Source organism: Theobroma umbraticum, unplaced genomic scaffold (genome assembly GCF_002168275.2).
Source record: "Theobroma umbraticum cultivar Fairchild unplaced genomic scaffold, ASM216827v3 scaffold_51.0, whole genome shotgun sequence".
Classification (NCBI taxonomy): domain Eukaryota; kingdom Viridiplantae; phylum Streptophyta; class Magnoliopsida; order Malvales; family Malvaceae; genus Theobroma; species Theobroma umbraticum.
In genome coordinates this window covers 8,947,977-8,964,589 of record NW_018397260.1, presented here as the reverse complement: position 1 = coordinate 8,964,589, position 16,613 = coordinate 8,947,977, and the positions used below count along the sequence as shown (strand labels likewise).

Sequence of the window (16,613 nt, the reverse complement as noted above, 5' to 3'; positions counted from 1 at the left end):
TTTTATTATTTACATCTATTTTTGTATCTAATTATTGAATATTTTAATCTTATTTTATTGAATTGGATAATGCAGGATATCTAACTATAAAGTATCCCTTCTCATCCTAGTACTTACTTGCCTGGGTATGAAAATTTTGATAAAAATTATTACAAGTGTCCTTTTTAGTAGTAATGTCTCCATGATAATAATCTTGAATGAATTTGAATTTTACAAGTTTTGACAATAGATGAGAAAGTAATACTACTTAGTTTGGTGGTTAAAGGGGCCAAAATGGCTGAGTTGGTAGTCACTGGGTTGAGGAATTAGTAGTTAAGACCAAAAGCAGAGCCAAAGTAATCACTGGCTTCTGCTTTATGCTTTGGATTCTGAATTCTTTATGATACTGGCAGATTCACTTGGTGTTTAGATCAAATGGGCTTTCATTGCTTTCACGAATATGAGTCTCCCTTGAATCATAATTCATAAAGTATTTCACTTTCTCAGATTCCCCAGGCCTTAGATCACAAAAGATTGCTTTTCTTTTCTTTTGTTTGAGCTTGTTAAGGTCCATGTTCTCGTGATTCCCTTTTCTGGTTTAAACTTGTTAAGATTCATGTTAGTAATAATTATCGTAAATGTAATTAGAATAACCCTAATAATTGCTTGAAATAGTTCTTCCATCCTTTTCTCTTCCCATTTTTGAATGCATCAGCCTGCCAGAATTTTGATCTAGATTTTGTTGTAGTACATTGGGAAAACCCAAAAATGGGGTGACATTAAGAATTGGTTTCCATCTTCAATGCATGTCCCATCCACCCAAGATTGCCTTTGGGTTAAGGCCAGGATCTCCTGGATCACCTTTGGGGAAAGTACTGACAGAAAGAAAAAAGAAGTAAAAGATATAGGAGGAGAATAATGGAAAGCCCAAATTATTTTCTTTTTCCATCTCCAAGGAGTTCCTGGAAAACCAACCTCCAGGACTTGGTCCTTTTTTAAAAGCCACTTTACCCTTTGGTTATAGTTGGATAATGAGGAAGAAGGAACTGTGGCAGAAGCTTATGAAAAGGAGAGACACCCATCATTCAGTGGGTCATCATCGCCAAAAGAAAGCTTAAACATCCTAAACTCGGACGAGTCATAAAGACCCAAATGATAAGAACAGGGAAAAGCAATGCATAATTTGATTCTTTTTACTTCAAAATTATTGAAAACAGGTCCCTCTCCCCCCACAGGCCAAACGTTCAAACAGATTCTTAACCCTTTAAAGATAATCCACTTTGACAATCACTAGCCTCCCTGCCGTTTTTACTACTTCAATGGGGACAATTGTTGGCTTGTCACAAAGCCATTATCCTCTTGGAAATGATGGCTAAAACTTTCATAAGCTTTCACACAACATTTTGGCAGTAACTTCACATCTGGAGCCAGCAATGTGGAAGCTGGAGATCATTATAAAGAAAGAGAAAGATGCACCAAACATTGTACTACGACCAGAGATTTTGAGTCTACCAAAATGTCATGACAAGGAGCTGTTGAATGTTTGTTTCATACAAAAATATCAGGACCACGTTCAAAACCAATTTCTGCCTGGAATGGAAAACTCACCTACTCGGTACTCCTCCAACCCTGGTGGGGGACTGGGACTTAGGACTGGCTAGGAATGGGGTTGGGTCCCAAGAATTCCTCTGCCCCCCAACGCACAGTCCCATCCCTCTCTCATGTTACCATGTGAATCAAAGGGATTCTTTGTTTCTAATTATTGAGCATTGGCTTGTCAAATAAATTTGCTTTCTTTTAATATTAATGCTCAATCATATAACCAATATATTTCCTTACTTTTTTTTTTGTATGTGTAATTTTATTAATTTCAATATAAAAATATATGAAAATTGTAAATACCCGAAAGTACCCTTCATTGACCACCGCGTCGGCGTCGATGATTGGTGACAGGTTGGAAGACATGGAAAGAAGACATTCTAGTAAAAACCGACAACAGACAAAACTAAAAATTGATTATCGATAAAGTGACAGCCAAATGCCAAACTCACCCCTCACACAAACCAACGATTCACCGGCTTTTGCCGGTCACTTGACGCGCTTTTCCCTCCTTTTCTTCAACCATCCCCTCTCCACCCCTTCCTGTCCCTTTCCTTGATGCCGTACACTGACAAATATGCTCCATTTATTAGTAATTTTTCTTTTCTTTCTTCTTCTCCTTGTTTTCTCGTCCCAATCAAAAACTCTTTTCATTTTCTCGTCCCTTTCCTTGTCTTCTTCTCCCCATGACTTGAACTCTGCAGACCATTTTTTTGCCCTGCAGAGAAACAGGAACAAGAGAAAAATTATAATTGAACTCTGAAAAGCAAACCCTAAGGATTTTCTTTTGTTTTTTATCTCATTTCAATGGAATACCAGAGAGCTTCGGCTGCTACGGCTTTTTCTAAGAAACTGAGCAATGGTCACAGCTTCAACGGTAAAAACATGTACGACGGCGTTTTCAGTGGTCAAAGTAAGGTAGGATCGAGTGTTGAAGATTACGCCGAGATATTTGGTAGTGGTTCCGGCTCTTCGATTCCGGTTCTTGATGTCCCTGAGCTGCATGAGAGGAAGTTCTCGGTCGATGTTTCGAGCTCGAAGCTTGATTATTCCAACATTTTTGGCGGTTTTGGAGACTTCGATTATGCTGTTTCTCATGAGGAATTCATTGCTAAGCCAACAAGAGCTAAAAAGTAAGATTTTTTTCTTTTCTGTTTATTCTGTTAATTTGAGGATTGAGATGGTTAGATAGTTAAACAAGGTGTTAGGGCGTGTTTGGATGTAGAAAGAAGTTTACATTTTTATGCAAAGGTGAGAACTTTCATGGCTCTCCAAAGTCCAAAGACACCCTTTTTGTTTAAACTGTTCGTTAGTAGCTTAGATGATTGAGAAGGGCTGCATTGGTACTTTGGCCTTGTATTTTCAGAAGAAGTTTTATTTAAGACCTTGCCAAGAGTCGAGATTGTTGAATGTTGAATTTTTTGGAAAGTACTAAATATTTTTAACTTTTATATATGGAAAGATTGAGCCTGAGTTAATTGATTTTGTAGGACTCCAGCTAAGACGCGCTCGTATTCAGAAGGGTCATTCTCATATCCTTTGAATATTCCGGTGGGGTCGAATGATCAAACCTCCCACGAATCCGGTAATGGTGTGAAGCAGTTCAAAATGTCATATAATAAAATCAGCCCTGGAAGCAAGAATGGGCCAAATGGAACAACACATGTAGCGCAGCTTCATGCTGTTCCTGGTTATACACGTTTAGTTGATGAAAAAATCACTTCATCAAGGGACAAGCCAGATTCCTTAGTTGTAAATGAGACACATAAGACCAGCAATTCCAGTGAGGGGACAGTGGAAGGCATGCATAAGAAGCCGGTGTCCAGTAGTAAACAGACTTCGACAATTGTTGAAGAATTGCGCAGCAAATCTGGAAGTAATGGATCTGATTTTAATGATGCATTATTTGGTTCTTATGATGTTGGCCATAGAACACCTCCGAAAGTTCCTTGCACATCAAGCATGTTGAATAACATGGGTGGTAATAAGCGTGATTCCATGAAGTTTGGGGTTTTTAGGAGGTATGCTTTAGATGGTGATGTAGGTGTCTCTTCCCCACCTTACTTGGATGATGAAGTGGATGCAAATTCAGTTGCTGCTACTTCTGCAGCTGCAGTCAAGAAGGCAATAGAGGAGGCTCAAGCCAGGTTAAAAATTGCTAAAGAATTGATGGAAAGAAGAAAAGGAGCTCATGTAAATCGTACAAAACCAAGCTTTAACGGTGTTTTGAAAGCTGAGGAGAGAAAGAAAAGTAAAGATACTGTCAAAGAAAATAATATCATGCAAGATAAGGCTCAGGAGACATGTGAAAAGATAGATGCTTCTGTGCAAACTTCTGCTGAAGTAAGAAAGCAAAATGTGATAAAAGTTGGCCAAGTGGCAGCTGAATCAGATGACAGTGACAAAATTTGCACTGCCAGAGAAGCTGCAGGAGGAACATGTGCAAAGAATTTCAAATCACCACAAGCTGATTGTGGGCATGAAGAAGCAGAAAAATGGGAAGCAGCAAAACAGGGAGAAAGAGAAAAGGAAGTGATGCAGGCACTGAATGAATATGAAGGAGAAGAGAAGAAAATCGTTGAAAACTCAGAAAAATATGGTGAGAAATTAGAAGCTGTTGAGGAGGTTCCTAAACAGGAGGTTGAGAGGAAACTAGATGCATCAAAAGAGTTATGTGATAAGGATGAATGTCTGAATAAAAAGAAGTTAGATGTAGAGTTTCATGATCAGAAAGAAGATGAAACTAAACTAGGATTTTCTGAACTGTGGGAAGAAACTGAAAATAAAATGTCCGGTGAACTAGAAGCATGTGAAAGTAACTTGAAAGAGACAGAGAAACCAACAGAAGATGAGAGAAAAGTTGAAATGCAAGAGTTGAAGGTTATTGATGATATGGAAACACTAGAAATTGCTCAGGATATTGATAATGTGGAGAAACATAATCATGTGCTTAAACGGGAAGAAAATGGTTGTGGACTAGAAGATGTTTTTGAGAAGGAAGAGTATGAGATGCTACCACCAGATGTTTCTATGCAGAAAGAATTCGGGAAGAGATCTGAAGAAGCTTTTGAGATATCAGAACTGAAGGCAGAATGTAAGGAGGCTTGTGGACCAGAAGAAAACAAGGAAGAAGAAGAACATGATTGCAATATAGAAGACAATGAGCAGATGTCAGACGAAATGGAGGAACAGGAAATAATTGATCTTAGACATAATGATTTTGTTGATGAGGACGAAAGGGAGAGGAGCCTTGAAGAGGATGGTGACTTGTTGGAGGATGAGGAATTTATGGAGGCTGAAGAGAATGCTGATATGTTTGAAGATGCTTATCAGGTGGAAGCAGTGGAGAAGGGACGAAAAGAAGCTCCTGACAGTGTGGGAACTGAAGAGATGCAAAAACTGACTGATCAAAAGGCAGATGAGATGACAGAATTAACGGAAGCTGCTCTAGAGTGCTGTGAGGAAGATCTTGAAGCAGCCAATGATACATACAAGGAAAATGAAATCAACAACCTAGATGAAACTCTGGAATCCACTATAAATGAAGACGGCCGTGAAATGACTCCTGATTTACTTGTGAACGAAGAAAATGGGGGCATAGCGGAAGGAAACGAAGACAGCTGTGAGGAAACTAGAATAGATTCAGAAGCAGTTGAAGTGGCCAGTAACTTGGAAGAAAACCTAGCATTTGATAATGCTGGCTTGGCTGAAAGCAACTTTAAACTCAATGAGATTGAGCAGCAATCAGAAAATAAAACTGAGGCATTTGATTTTGACAGAAATGGTATAGATATTGATATAGCAGACATAAGTTTTGAGCAAAAGCAATATGAGCAGCATTCCAAAGAGTCTGAAATAATCTGCACCCTGGAGAAGCATGTTGAAGAACTGGCTTGTGAATCAGAAGAAGACGTCAGGGACGCTGAAGTTGTGTTGAAACAGGAAGAGAACAGGTGTAACTTGGAATTCCCTGATGAGGGAAGGTGGGTTGATTCTCTGCTACATGGTAAGTTTGGTGAGAAACATGAAACCACAGAAATAGCTCATGATGTTGAAACAAGTCAAAGTACAGAAAACAATGAGGAGAATCATCATGAAACCCTGACAAAGGAAGAGAGGGAAACCAAAAATAATTCCCAAGAAGAAGTTGAGCTAGTGAAGGAACAACAAAGAAGAGTAGATGAAGCAAAAGAGAGGAAAAGGGAAAGAGAAAAGGAGAGAATAGCTGTTGAAAGAGCAATTCGTGAAGCTCGTGAAAGGGCATTTGCAGAAGCCTGTGAAAGGGCTGCTGCTGGAAGAACAAATGTAGAAGCAAGGTGTAAGGTAAAGGCTGATGCCCAAGGTGAGTCAGCCAAGCCTTCTGCAGAGGCCAATGATAAGGCTTTTATGGAAGCCAAACTTAAAGCTGAGCGCGCTGCAGTAGAGAGAGCAACTGCAGAGGTCCGGCAGCGTGCCCTTGAGAAAGCATTGTCCGAGAAGGCTGCCTTTGGAGCCAGAAACCAGGCTGAAAAGTTCTCTGATGCAAAACAAAGCTTCCAATCTAATGTGAGTGTATCCTTTTGTCATGCATTTATCTTCCCTGTTAATCTTGCAGCATGTTTTTGGAAGGAATGGAAGGGCAAAGAAATGATCTATAGAATCTCTTTCAGGATTCACGGTACAAAGGCTCATGTCCTCCTGCAACTGGCAGATATCCTAATTCTTCAAATCAGAGTGGTACGTGGTATTCAAAAATACCCCTGCATGTACTTACCAAAAAAGAGAAGCAAAACCATAATTTTTTATGAAGATTAGATTTGTTATTTTGCACAAAAGAAAAAGAAAAAAAACCCTAAATCCTGATTCCTGACTCTTCTTTATTTTGCTTCATGAAGCTTCGAACTCTTCTGAGGGATTGGATGGAGCTACTGGCGAGTCAGCTCAAAGATGTAAAGCTAGATTGGAAAGGCATCAAAGGACAGCAGAACGAGCGGTATGCATTCTGCAATCTTTCTCTCTCAACTCTCTTCTTTTCTTCCCCTGCCCCCAAACCACTGGTGTATGTCAGGACAAGTATTTCCAGACACGTGAAAAGCTCACTTTTGTTTTGTTCTTTTTTTCTCTTTCTTGGGTTTGGCGTTTCCAGGCGAAAGCTCTTGCAGAGAAGAACAAGCGTGATCTTCTTGCTCTGAAAGAGCAAGCTGAAAGAAATGTAATTATCCGTTCAATTGAAATGAGAAATCTTTTGCAACCTATGAGGAAGGCTTCGGTTCTTGTCTAACAGTTTTGGACCCTAATTTATATATTGCAGAGATTAGCAGAAACACTGGATGCTGAAGTCAAAAGGTGGTCAAGTGGGAAGCAAGGAAATTTACGTGCACTGCTATCCACTTTGCAATATGTATGTAACAGCTCTCTACCTGTGTTCATTAATGTCTCTATCCCCATTGCAATATGTATGGGCATAAATCTAGTCAGTAATGCCCAGTTAATTCACCCAATGCACGTGTTGTGCAAAGTATCATACGATCGTAGTATCATATTTTTGACATTTACGTCGCATTGCTGGCAGATCCTGGGCCCAGATAGCGGTTGGCACGCGATACCGCTTACAGATATCATAGCGACTGCAGCTGTGAAGAAAGCATACAGAAAAGCCACGCTTTGTGTTCATCCTGACAAGTTGCAGCAACGAGGGGCAAGCATACAGCAAAAGTACACGTGTGAGAAAGTTTTTGATCTTCTAAAGGTGTGTTCCTCACCCTCACACCACTCTTTCATTGATTTGCTCCTAGTAATTTATTTTTTCTACAACGGGAGGGAAACAAGAAATAATCTAAATTGCCTGTTATACGTGTGTAATCTCCAGGAGGGTTGGAACAAATTTAGTGCAGAAGAACGGTAGAGAGATCCACTTTGGTGGAAGCTTACAGTGACTGCGTCCTCCCTGGTACACGAAGAAAGCCAAGTCTTTGTGGAGTCATTCTTTTTTACTCACTCGTCTGGCTTAATATGCAAGCAGTAATTCCATATTGTTATTGAATTAAACGAATATATGCACCAAGAGAGAAAGATTATTGACACTCTAGCACTGTACAGCTATTGAAATTGGGTTAATAATCGCCAGAGAAAATACTAATATTTGATAACTTAAAACCACAACAAAAAGTTTAAACTCAACTCATTAAAGTTTGTATCTAAGCTGAAAATGGAATTAGAGAGGCAACACGCCTTGGTCGGTTTTCCATTTAAACATTGAAGCACTAGCCTTCAAAAATGCAGCATTGCAATGGAATCATACGCCTAGTAGATGAAGCATTATAGCATTCTGTGCATGCATGCGATTTTCCGCTTGTGGGAAGACAATGGAGTTGGGAGCCTCAACAACACCGTCAGTCACCTCCACCCCTCTTTCGGCTGGCAAGCAATGCATGAAATAAGCTTTGGGGCCAGCTATCTTCATTAGAGCTTCATCAACCTGCAATACGATTGAAAAGCACAGCAAGAAATTTGATGAGAAGCAAAATATTGGCATGCAGATCAGGCATGACACATAACACAGCACACCAGATTTTAATGCAGAAGGTATAAGAACGTGATTTGCTACGAGAAGCAGTTAATTCATGTTAACACTACACAAACTGAAAAATTCACAAGAAGAGCTCATTCATAATTCAGGCCGAGAATTTCTCATTATAAATTTTAGAATAAAATATTATGGGTAGCAAGAGGATAGGGAAAAAGCATAAAGGATTTGAATTATGCAGTTGGTGATTGCATGGTCAAATCCACTATTGGCATCAATCAGGAATAGCATATGAGCCAAATGATTTCCTCTATCACTCAATGTTGACATCAATATTTTGAAAGAAGAATCTGTGCTAAAACACACCTGAAATCCTTGAAACGCTTGACGACGATAGGCAGCCTCTTCCTTTTGCCCCATGCTAGCCCACACATCTGAATACACAACATCAGCATCTTTGACTGCTTCTTTCGGATCATTTGTAATCTCAATCTTGCTGATCCCAGCTTGCTGTGCCTTCTTAACAGTCTCTTTATCAGGCTCAAAACCTTTAGGGCAGGCACAGACAAAGTGGAAAGGAACAACTGCAGCCAACAACAGCCAAGAGTGCACAATATTGTTTCCATCTCCAACATAGACAACCTGAAATTTGCAATCACATCAAACCAAAGTTAAATCATACAACCAGGTATTAGATCCACAGTATAGAAACTAACAAACAAGATAAAATAGCAAGAAAGGCACCTTCGTCCTTTCCAATTGGCCAACATGTTCAATAATTGTGAGGGCATCAGCCATTATTTGACAAGGGTGGTTGTAATCTGTCAAGCCATTCACGACAGGTACAGTAGCATATTTAGCCAAATCAAGAATGTCCTGCAACAGAACAGATAAAGAAATTGCATCTTTAAGCATAATTTTTTTAAAAAAAATCACATTAAAATGAGGCCATCCTACGATATAATTACTCGGAAGAAAAAAAAACTCACCATCATACCTGATGAGCAAATACACGTGCCATAATGATGTCATTATAGCGAGATAAGACACGAGCAACATCACGAGTTTCCTCACGTTTACCCATCTGGATATCATCTGGTCCCAAATATACAGCATGACCTCCAAGCAAGAAAAATCCAGTCTCGAATGAAACTCGTGTCCTCATTGATGGCTTTGCAAAAATCATTGCCATACTCTTACCCTTAAATGGAACAAATGACCTATCCCCTGATTTTAACAGTGCCTTGACCTCTGCAGCCCTGTCTAATATCTTCATTATGGTAGCTTTATCAAAGTCGCTAATATGCAAAAAATCCTTCATCTCCCCTTTTGCTGTAAAATAGCAAACAAAAATGAATAAAAGTACAATAAACTCTGTAAACTCTAACCAATTTGCTCATTCAAAATTTCGAACAAAAATTTGCAAGAGTTTTTGAAATATTCAGTATTGATTACCTCCATATTCTTAATCAATCAAAAGACCTAACCTTTCAATTGCTTAATCATAGAGAAGCATATAATAAAGCCTACATTATTCAAAAACAGAAAAATTTCTTCATCTAATGAACATTTCTGTGATTAGACCATAATTAAAGCAAGATGCTAACCCTAATTCTAAGCACCTTCACAATTGTTCATCCAATATCAAAACCAAGAAAAGCCGGTTAAAAGACTGAACTCAAAAATAACGAAAAAAATGAACCTGTCCCATTGACGGAAGAAGAATGTGGTGAGGTGGCGGAGGAGGCCTGGCAAGAGACGTGGTTTCGGCGGACCGACGGAGGAGAAGCGAAGGAAATGCGTGAAGATCGGACAGCTCCGCCGGAGAATGAGAAGGAGGAGGAGGAAGAGAGAGGCAATTTGGGTGATCGGAATGTGCACTGGCCAGAGATCGCCGCCATTGTTTTCGGTGGGAAAGAATTAACAGCAGAAGAGTGAAATGCCAGTTGCGAGGGGTTTAAGGAGAGCTTTTATAGAGTACGAATTGACTGAAATGCCCCTGCCTTTCCGTTGTAATGCGCAGAGTGCTGTTCAAAATAAAATAACAGGACATTACAATGGGCCAGGCCTATAAAGGGCCTGCATCTGGCCCGACCCATACTCATATGTTTATTGTTAAACTATTAAAATGATAATACACTGAGCATTTAAACCCTATAAATATTATATTAAATTTTAAAATTATTATTCAAATCTTACCCAAATATCTTAAACATTATCGGTTAAATAGGTGAATAAAATAAATTTAAAATCAATTTTTATGTACATTATTAAAGAAATTAAATTAATAAATTAAAATTAATTCATCAAAAATAATTTAAAATTTAAAATTATATTTAACATAATTAATAAATTTTAATAAATATTATATTAATTATAAAGACTTTAAAAATAATATAACGCAACTAAAATTTAATATTTTTGTGAAAGGTAATTCTAATAATTTGATTACTCAATAAGAAGAATACAAAAAACTACCTTAATCGGTAGTGTGATGTAGCAAAGCAAATGCCAGATATAACCCCTGCATTGACTTATCCTACATAAATTAAAATTTAATGTTAAAAATTATTATTTAAAATTGAATTCAAATAGTAGGCATCTTAGAAACACTATCTTAAATCATGATTAATAGTAATTTTATAACTCGAACCCTATTCAAATTCTAAATATCCCATACCAAATAAACAGAAGGAACTTAATGGTAATACCCAATTAATCCACACCCAACTGCCAAGCTAGGTTCTTGAATGCATCGACCACCCAAGTTTCTTCATCTACCAGCCAGAGTCAGTCAGGATCAGGAACCACCATTCTCACAAAATCAAGGGTCTATATATCCTCATTTTGAATAGGAAACCATGTTTCAATTCAATATCTTGCAAAATAATAATAACCTGATTGTTTTCACTACTAATTTTCCCAGTCACGAGTTATTACCTTACCAAATGTTTTCAGTCTAGTAGCTATTTGTGGGAGAGATGAAAAGGGTATTCATAATCATATTTGAATCTTTGCTACTAGTTTAGGGTACCATGAGGATGATAATCTGACCAATTCCTGGAATAAATAACATAAGCAATATTACCGAAAGTACAACCACTTCCAAAACTCATAATCATGAGGTAGATTTTACATAATTTGGCCCCCCCTCCCCTTCCCCAGTTGCAATACATGAGCAAGAACAAACTCCACAATTCTTGAGGAAAATCTTTTATTTTCATCAATCAAAACGAAAGCCATAAGCATGATGACATCCATGGTTAGATAATTGATGTTGTTCTTCTAACTTGTGCCATTGACTGCCGTTTCAACAGGAACAGGGGTTGTACAACCCTTGGCATCGACAGCATCCTTCTTAATAGGAGCAGGAATCAATCCCTTTTCCCGGCATGTCTCGACGGCTCCTGTAAACATGTCCTCCAAACTGTATTTAAACTGGAAACCCAAGTCCAGTAACTTCTTGGAACTGAAGACTACGTTTGCCAAGTTTTCATCCGCATCTTTGAACCTGAGGAATCAAGCGACCAAATATGTAACACATCCATGGGAGTAGCAGAAAATCTTAATGCCAAGTTTTTATATTCTGTTAGAATTGAATTGGCTTACTTTGTAGGAATATTGTACTCTGGGTATTTTTCTCTTAGCATTTTGGCAAGTTCAGCAATAGTAGCTTCATGGGAGGAGCAAATGTAGCGGCCCTCTGCTTTAGGATTTTCGAACAAGAATATGTGAGCCATGCAGAGATCATCCAAGTGGACAAACTGGCCTTGCCTAATAATCGTGTAATGAGCTTCATTCCCTGTATTGAAACAATGTTTCGCAGAAAAAACTTATGTTAAAACTTATTCCCTGTATTAGTATTCCCTTCAAGCAAAAATGGCAATGGCAGTGGCAAGTACCGGTGATGGGTGAAAGGCCAGTTATCAGGCTAGGTGGCATTGATGGCATAAGAAATGGACCAATCACAAGAGTAGGGATTATAGTGATGAAATCCAAGTTGTTCTCCTTAGCAAACTTCCAAGCAGCTTGCTCAGCCAAAGTCTTGGAGACAAAATACATCTAGAAACCAGAAAGAAAGGGCTTTAAGTTTCTTTTTTCTTCTTGAAAGATGAAAGAAAAGGGAGAAACCAGGCTTAATCACTAACCCATCCAGTCATTTTCTCGGCGTAGACAAATTCCAAATCGCTCCAGTTACTTTCATCATAAACAGGCTTCTGGTGTTCTTCAACATTGACAGTTCCAGCTGACGATGTGAATACCAACTTCCTGACCGTCTTTGCTTTGACACATGCTTTCATGATGTCCAATACTCCATTTATTGTTGGCTTTATCACTTCATTCTACAAATTAAGAACAAAAGTAATCAGTCAAATAAGATAACAGCTACCTAAAATTTGAAAACAGAGTTGCTATTTCCATTTTACAGAACAAAATATATATCATCTGAACTAAAGAAACATGACAGTGAAACCCATTTCGAGTGTAAAATGTTTTCCCCAGTTTAGCACCATAGTAGAATTAGCACACCAAACTCAACATAATCCATAACCCATTATTACTTATTGTTATTTGCTTATGATTACTAAAAAGTAAGAAACTCAAAATTGTAATACTGCAGTGAAAAGAAAAAACCCAGAAATGGAAAACAAGTTTGTTTGTTGGTCAACTCCTTTGTAAAGCAAGTCGTATAAATTTACTAATATTTGACAAATTTCAACTGATAAAAGACTAAACCTCGGGGTCCTTGGACTCAAAATCCATTGGAGTGGCAACATGGAACACTCCAGTGCAGCCTTGGATTGCTGCATCGAAGCTTCCCTCTTCAGATAAATCAGCCTTCCACAAAGTCAAGTGGGAGTCGGCTTTAGGCAGCTCAAGCAAATGCTTCACCTTCTTTACATTATCTGTTATCATCAGAAGCAAAAAGAATAGTTGTACTGAGTATATTTCAAACAGACCCAAAGATGCAAACCAAGTCAACATGGATTGGTCAAGGTCATGGTAGAAAGGAAAACGAACCAGGGTCACGCACGGTGGCTCTAACCGCATAGCCGTTCTCCAGGAGCCTCATGACGAGCCATGATCCGATAAAACCAGATGCTCCTGTGACACAAACGCTCTGAGCTGCTGATCCCATGGCTTTCCTAGGATTTGATGAGTTGGGGTTGGGAAATAGCTTAAAGAAGCCCTACACACCACTAATAGGGAGATAACAATTCAAGGAAAAATCGTTTGCCTTCATAAAGTTCGGACTTGGTAGCTTATATAAGATTGGATACATGCCTCAGGAAAACTGACGAAACTGGAATGAGGAATAGGAAGTGCCTTGGATGGTCCAAGCAGATTGATCTTTAGTTCCATCTAACATACACCCCAACACTGTAGCTAAACTCCCACCAAACCTGGGTGGTCAACTGACGAATCCGCACGTGCTTGGTTGGTTGGTAATTAACAGTAACCAATCCTTCAACATTATTGATCTGTTCTTTTCAAGCAAAATTACACCTGGTTTTAACTTCAAATTTGTTTAGAGAAGGTTCAAAATCAGTCATCGATGCCTTTGAATTCAATCACTTAGGAGTTCATTGATTCTCTTCATAAAGAAATCATCTCAACACCAGACAAAGACAAACATGTCTTCAGTTGAGATGGGTATATACTAAATTTAACTGTCTTAAAATGTTATAAGTTCTATTTATGGTAATATGTCGCATTGAAATTATGATTCTAGGTTTTGCTTTCCTCGGTTACAGTTTATTAGCAATACTAATAAAGCTTAGGGTTGAACGGTAGGTGGAGCGTTTTGTTTTACAAATAATTTAAATATGAATTACATGTTGTTATTTCATTATAATTATAAATTTATAATCGTAATTAAAACAGTAATAGTAATAGTATAGAACTGAAGCCTTTTACTTCTTACTAACAGTGTTTAAAACAATAAAATAATAATAATAACACAGCTAATATTATAACTAAGGGTTCAGATTAAGAAATATAAGATTTATTGCTCATTCATGTCACCTCCTTTTCCAATTAGTAACTAAATTCAATGTTTGACTCTTCTAGCTCTTTTTTAACCCCTGTTTGCTTCCAAGAAGTTAGTTTGTCATCTATCTCATCCACCACAAAGGATATGCTAGCCTTTTTCTCCTATAGTTTTGCTTGTGTAGGATCTAAAAATGTTTTGTTTTGAACTTTAGATTGATTGGGAAAGAAGAATGGAAAGGAAAAATTAAGAAAGAAAGAAAGGTAGAAGGGGAAGGAGTGACATCATTTGGAGAACATTTTAATGGAAATGACAGGTTATTCAGAAGTCTCCAAACCCTCATTTTCATTCAATTAAAATCTTTCAAGTCATAAAGATTTGGAGGGTAATTATTTATCGCCAAAAAAGTATTTCATTTATACAAACAAAATTGTCAAACATATAGCTGTAGAGAACCACTTAATTCAATGTAATCTCAATATAGAGAATAGGGCCCAAACTTGAATAACTATTTAAATAATTATTAGTCCAATTGAAAGACGAGAGTTTGGTCAATTGGACTCTATAGCTTTCAATTAAACATGTACATCAAACTTGTATGCAAGAATTGATTAATGGTAATGTGGTTAATTAGCGTCTAATCAAAGTAAATCTAACTCGTTAGGGCCTTTCTCCCATCTCATCTTTGCTTCCAGCAGCGTCTTTTGACTCTCTGGTGACAACTCCTCGTGTTGGAATGAAACTGATCAGGTGAGAAGATATAATTTGAAGGGTAGAAACCCTTAATAATTTTTTTATTTGATTAATGTTTTTCAATAAATGGAAACCCTTTAATCTTGGTAGTTAAGGTTACTTATGTCTGTGCTTTGTGCATGAACACCATGGATCAAAGCTTGCAATTTTCCTTTTTTAATAAGAATTGGAAAGAATTAGAGAAAAAGAACGTGGGACCTTGATTTCTACGAAGTTCGAAATACATAAGATAATTTATAGATATGGCCGACCCCATATTACAATACCGCAATAGCTGATGCCCAATTCAAATCTTTATTTTCCAAAGCCCGAGGTGGAAGACAATGGCAATCATTGCCAGACAGTACATCTTTTAGTTTATATCGATCTTCTTCTCATTGGAAAGAGGAAGCAGACCCTTTTCTCGGCATGTTTCAACAGCTCCTGTGAACATGTCTTCCCAGCTGAACTTAAACTCGAATCCCAAGTCCGTGAGCTTTTTTGAAGAGAATTCCACACTCTTCGGGCTCTCATCCACGTCCTTGAACGTGACCACAATTGTCTCATCAGGCCCGGAATCGAAATTCTGGTAATTCAATCGAAATCTAAACAATGTGTGAGGAAATAATCCCAACCTTTACAAGTTATATTTACCAGGTAAGGAACTTACTCGGAAGGAACATTGTATTCAGGGTATTTTTCTCTAAGCATCTTTGCAATATCTAGAATGGTAGCATGGTGAGAGGCGCAAATGTAGCTGCCCTCTGCTTTAGGATTCTTGAACAGAAAGATATGAGCACTGCATAAGTCATCTAAATGAACAAACTGGCCTTGTTTTATGATCGAGTAATGAGCTTCATTCCCTGAATTGAAACAACTCAGCAGAAAAATTATGTTAAATCTTGTGTATAAATTCAAGCAGTGATCACACACTCTGGAAAATCACAGAGAAGAGCCTGTACCAGTGATGGGAGAAAGTGCAGTTATGAGGCTTGGCGGCATCGACTGCATAATAAATGGACCAACAACTAAAGGTGGTATTATGCTGACAAAATCGATGTTGTTTTCTTTAGCCAACTTCCAGGCAGCTTGCTCTGCCATGGTCTTTGGAGACAAAGTACATCTACATATCAACCAGGAAAAAGGATTAGAATTCGACAATATTTTTCCTCTCCCCACGATTAGGAATTCGGAAAGCTAGCAGCAAACTAACCCAACCAGTCATTTTTTCGGCCTGGATAAATTCAAGATCGCTCCAACAGGTTTCATCATAGAAGGGCTTTTGGTGTTCTGCAACATCCATAGTTCCTGCAGATGATGTGAACAGAAACCTTCTAACAGTTTCGGTTTTAGCACATGCTTTCATGATGCTTAACACCCCATTGATTATTGGTTTTATGACTTCATTCTGCACAGTAGAAAGCAATTACCTTTGACAAAAGAAAGGCGCACTCAATTTGATACTTTACCATTCTATCAACAGCTGGATTAGCTCAGGTGCTGTCTTATTCAATGTAAAATCCCAATTTATAGCATGAACACAATAAAATATCAGTTGATTGGCAGTTGGCATAAAGGACTCGGTGCACTAAGCAATGGAAAGGTGACGCCCCCTTCTCACTCTTTCTTTCCTCTTTTAATGTAGTCTACCCTATTGTTACCTTCAAATTAAAGGAGTTGCTTTTATTTTATTAATTACAGTTCTTAAAATTCATGAATTTGAATCATTTTATCAGGTCGGACACTATGGTCTATCCTTACATTACCAATGGTTTAAATTACTAGTACATCTTTTTTTGTTTGTAG

The 16,613-nt window shown here is 38.0% G+C and overlaps 3 protein-coding genes and 1 pseudogene across 4 annotated transcripts; 1 reads left to right on the top strand and 3 right to left on the bottom strand.

The window, feature by feature from the left end:
- The first annotated feature begins 2,222 nt into the window (after positions 1-2,222).
- On the top strand, positions 2,223-7,645 carry AUL1 (auxin-like 1 protein). Its single transcript, XM_021427932.2, has 8 exons — positions 2,223-2,711; positions 3,069-6,123; positions 6,228-6,294; positions 6,453-6,550; positions 6,704-6,769; positions 6,869-6,958; positions 7,130-7,306; positions 7,427-7,645. Exons 1-8 carry the CDS (start codon positions 2,386-2,388, stop codon positions 7,460-7,462), a joined length of 3,915 nt encoding a protein of 1,304 aa, XP_021283607.1. The 5' UTR covers positions 2,223-2,385; the 3' UTR covers positions 7,463-7,645.
- A 12-nt stretch (positions 7,646-7,657) lies between these two features.
- Positions 7,658-10,042, bottom strand: OTC (ornithine carbamoyltransferase). The gene is made up of 5 exons (XM_021427933.2): positions 9,786-10,042; positions 9,081-9,415; positions 8,828-8,959; positions 8,450-8,725; positions 7,658-8,035 (listed from the first exon to the last, which is right to left on the bottom strand). The coding sequence occupies exons 1-5, from the start codon at positions 9,982-9,984 to the stop codon at positions 7,853-7,855; spliced, it is 1,125 nt and encodes a 374-aa protein (XP_021283608.1). The 5' UTR covers positions 9,985-10,042; the 3' UTR covers positions 7,658-7,852.
- Positions 10,043-11,121: 1,079 nt separating this feature from the next.
- Positions 11,122-13,411, bottom strand: LOC110416099 (dihydroflavonol 4-reductase-like). Its single transcript, XM_021427935.2, has 6 exons — positions 13,106-13,411; positions 12,821-12,990; positions 12,232-12,426; positions 11,986-12,145; positions 11,693-11,885; positions 11,122-11,594 (listed from the first exon to the last, which is right to left on the bottom strand). Exons 1-6 carry the CDS (start codon positions 13,221-13,223, stop codon positions 11,369-11,371), a joined length of 1,062 nt encoding a protein of 353 aa, XP_021283610.1. The 5' UTR covers positions 13,224-13,411; the 3' UTR covers positions 11,122-11,368.
- Positions 13,412-15,180: 1,769 nt separating this feature from the next.
- Positions 15,181-16,173, bottom strand: LOC110416546 (dihydroflavonol 4-reductase-like; annotated as a pseudogene). Its single transcript, XR_016351225.1, has 4 exons — positions 16,021-16,173; positions 15,770-15,930; positions 15,478-15,670; positions 15,181-15,412 (listed from the first exon to the last, which is right to left on the bottom strand). The product of XR_016351225.1 is annotated as a dihydroflavonol 4-reductase-like (transcript).
- Between the last annotated feature and the right edge of the window lie 440 nt (positions 16,174-16,613).

Excerpts from the sequence above, each read along its gene's own strand:
- AUL1 (XM_021427932.2), top strand. The coding sequence starts at position 2,386 with ATGGAATACCAGAGAGCTTCGGCTGCTACGGCTTTTTCTAAGAAACTG. Across the intron at positions 2,712-3,068 it reads AAGCCAACAAGAGCTAAAAA|GACTCCAGCTAAGACGCGCT; the intron begins GTAAGATTTTTT and ends TTGATTTTGTAG. Across the intron at positions 6,295-6,452 it reads TAATTCTTCAAATCAGAGTG|CTTCGAACTCTTCTGAGGGA; the intron begins GTACGTGGTATT and ends TGCTTCATGAAG.
- OTC (XM_021427933.2), bottom strand. The coding sequence starts at position 9,984 with ATGGCGGCGATCTCTGGCCAGTGCACATTCCGATCACCCAAATTGCCT. Across the intron at positions 8,960-9,080 it reads CACGTGTATTTGCTCATCAG|GACATTCTTGATTTGGCTAA; the intron begins GTATGATGGTGA and ends GTTCTGTTGCAG. Across the intron at positions 8,036-8,449 it reads AAGCGTTTCAAGGATTTCAG|GTTGATGAAGCTCTAATGAA; the intron begins GTGTGTTTTAGC and ends ATCGTATTGCAG.
- LOC110416099 (XM_021427935.2), bottom strand. The coding sequence starts at position 13,223 with ATGGGATCAGCAGCTCAGAGCGTTTGTGTCACAGGAGCATCTGGTTTT. Across the intron at positions 12,427-12,820 it reads TTGAGTCCAAGGACCCCGAG|AATGAAGTGATAAAGCCAAC; the intron begins GTTTAGTCTTTT and ends CTTAATTTGTAG. Across the intron at positions 12,146-12,231 it reads CCGAGAAAATGACTGGATGG|ATGTATTTTGTCTCCAAGAC; the intron begins GTTAGTGATTAA and ends TCTGGTTTCTAG.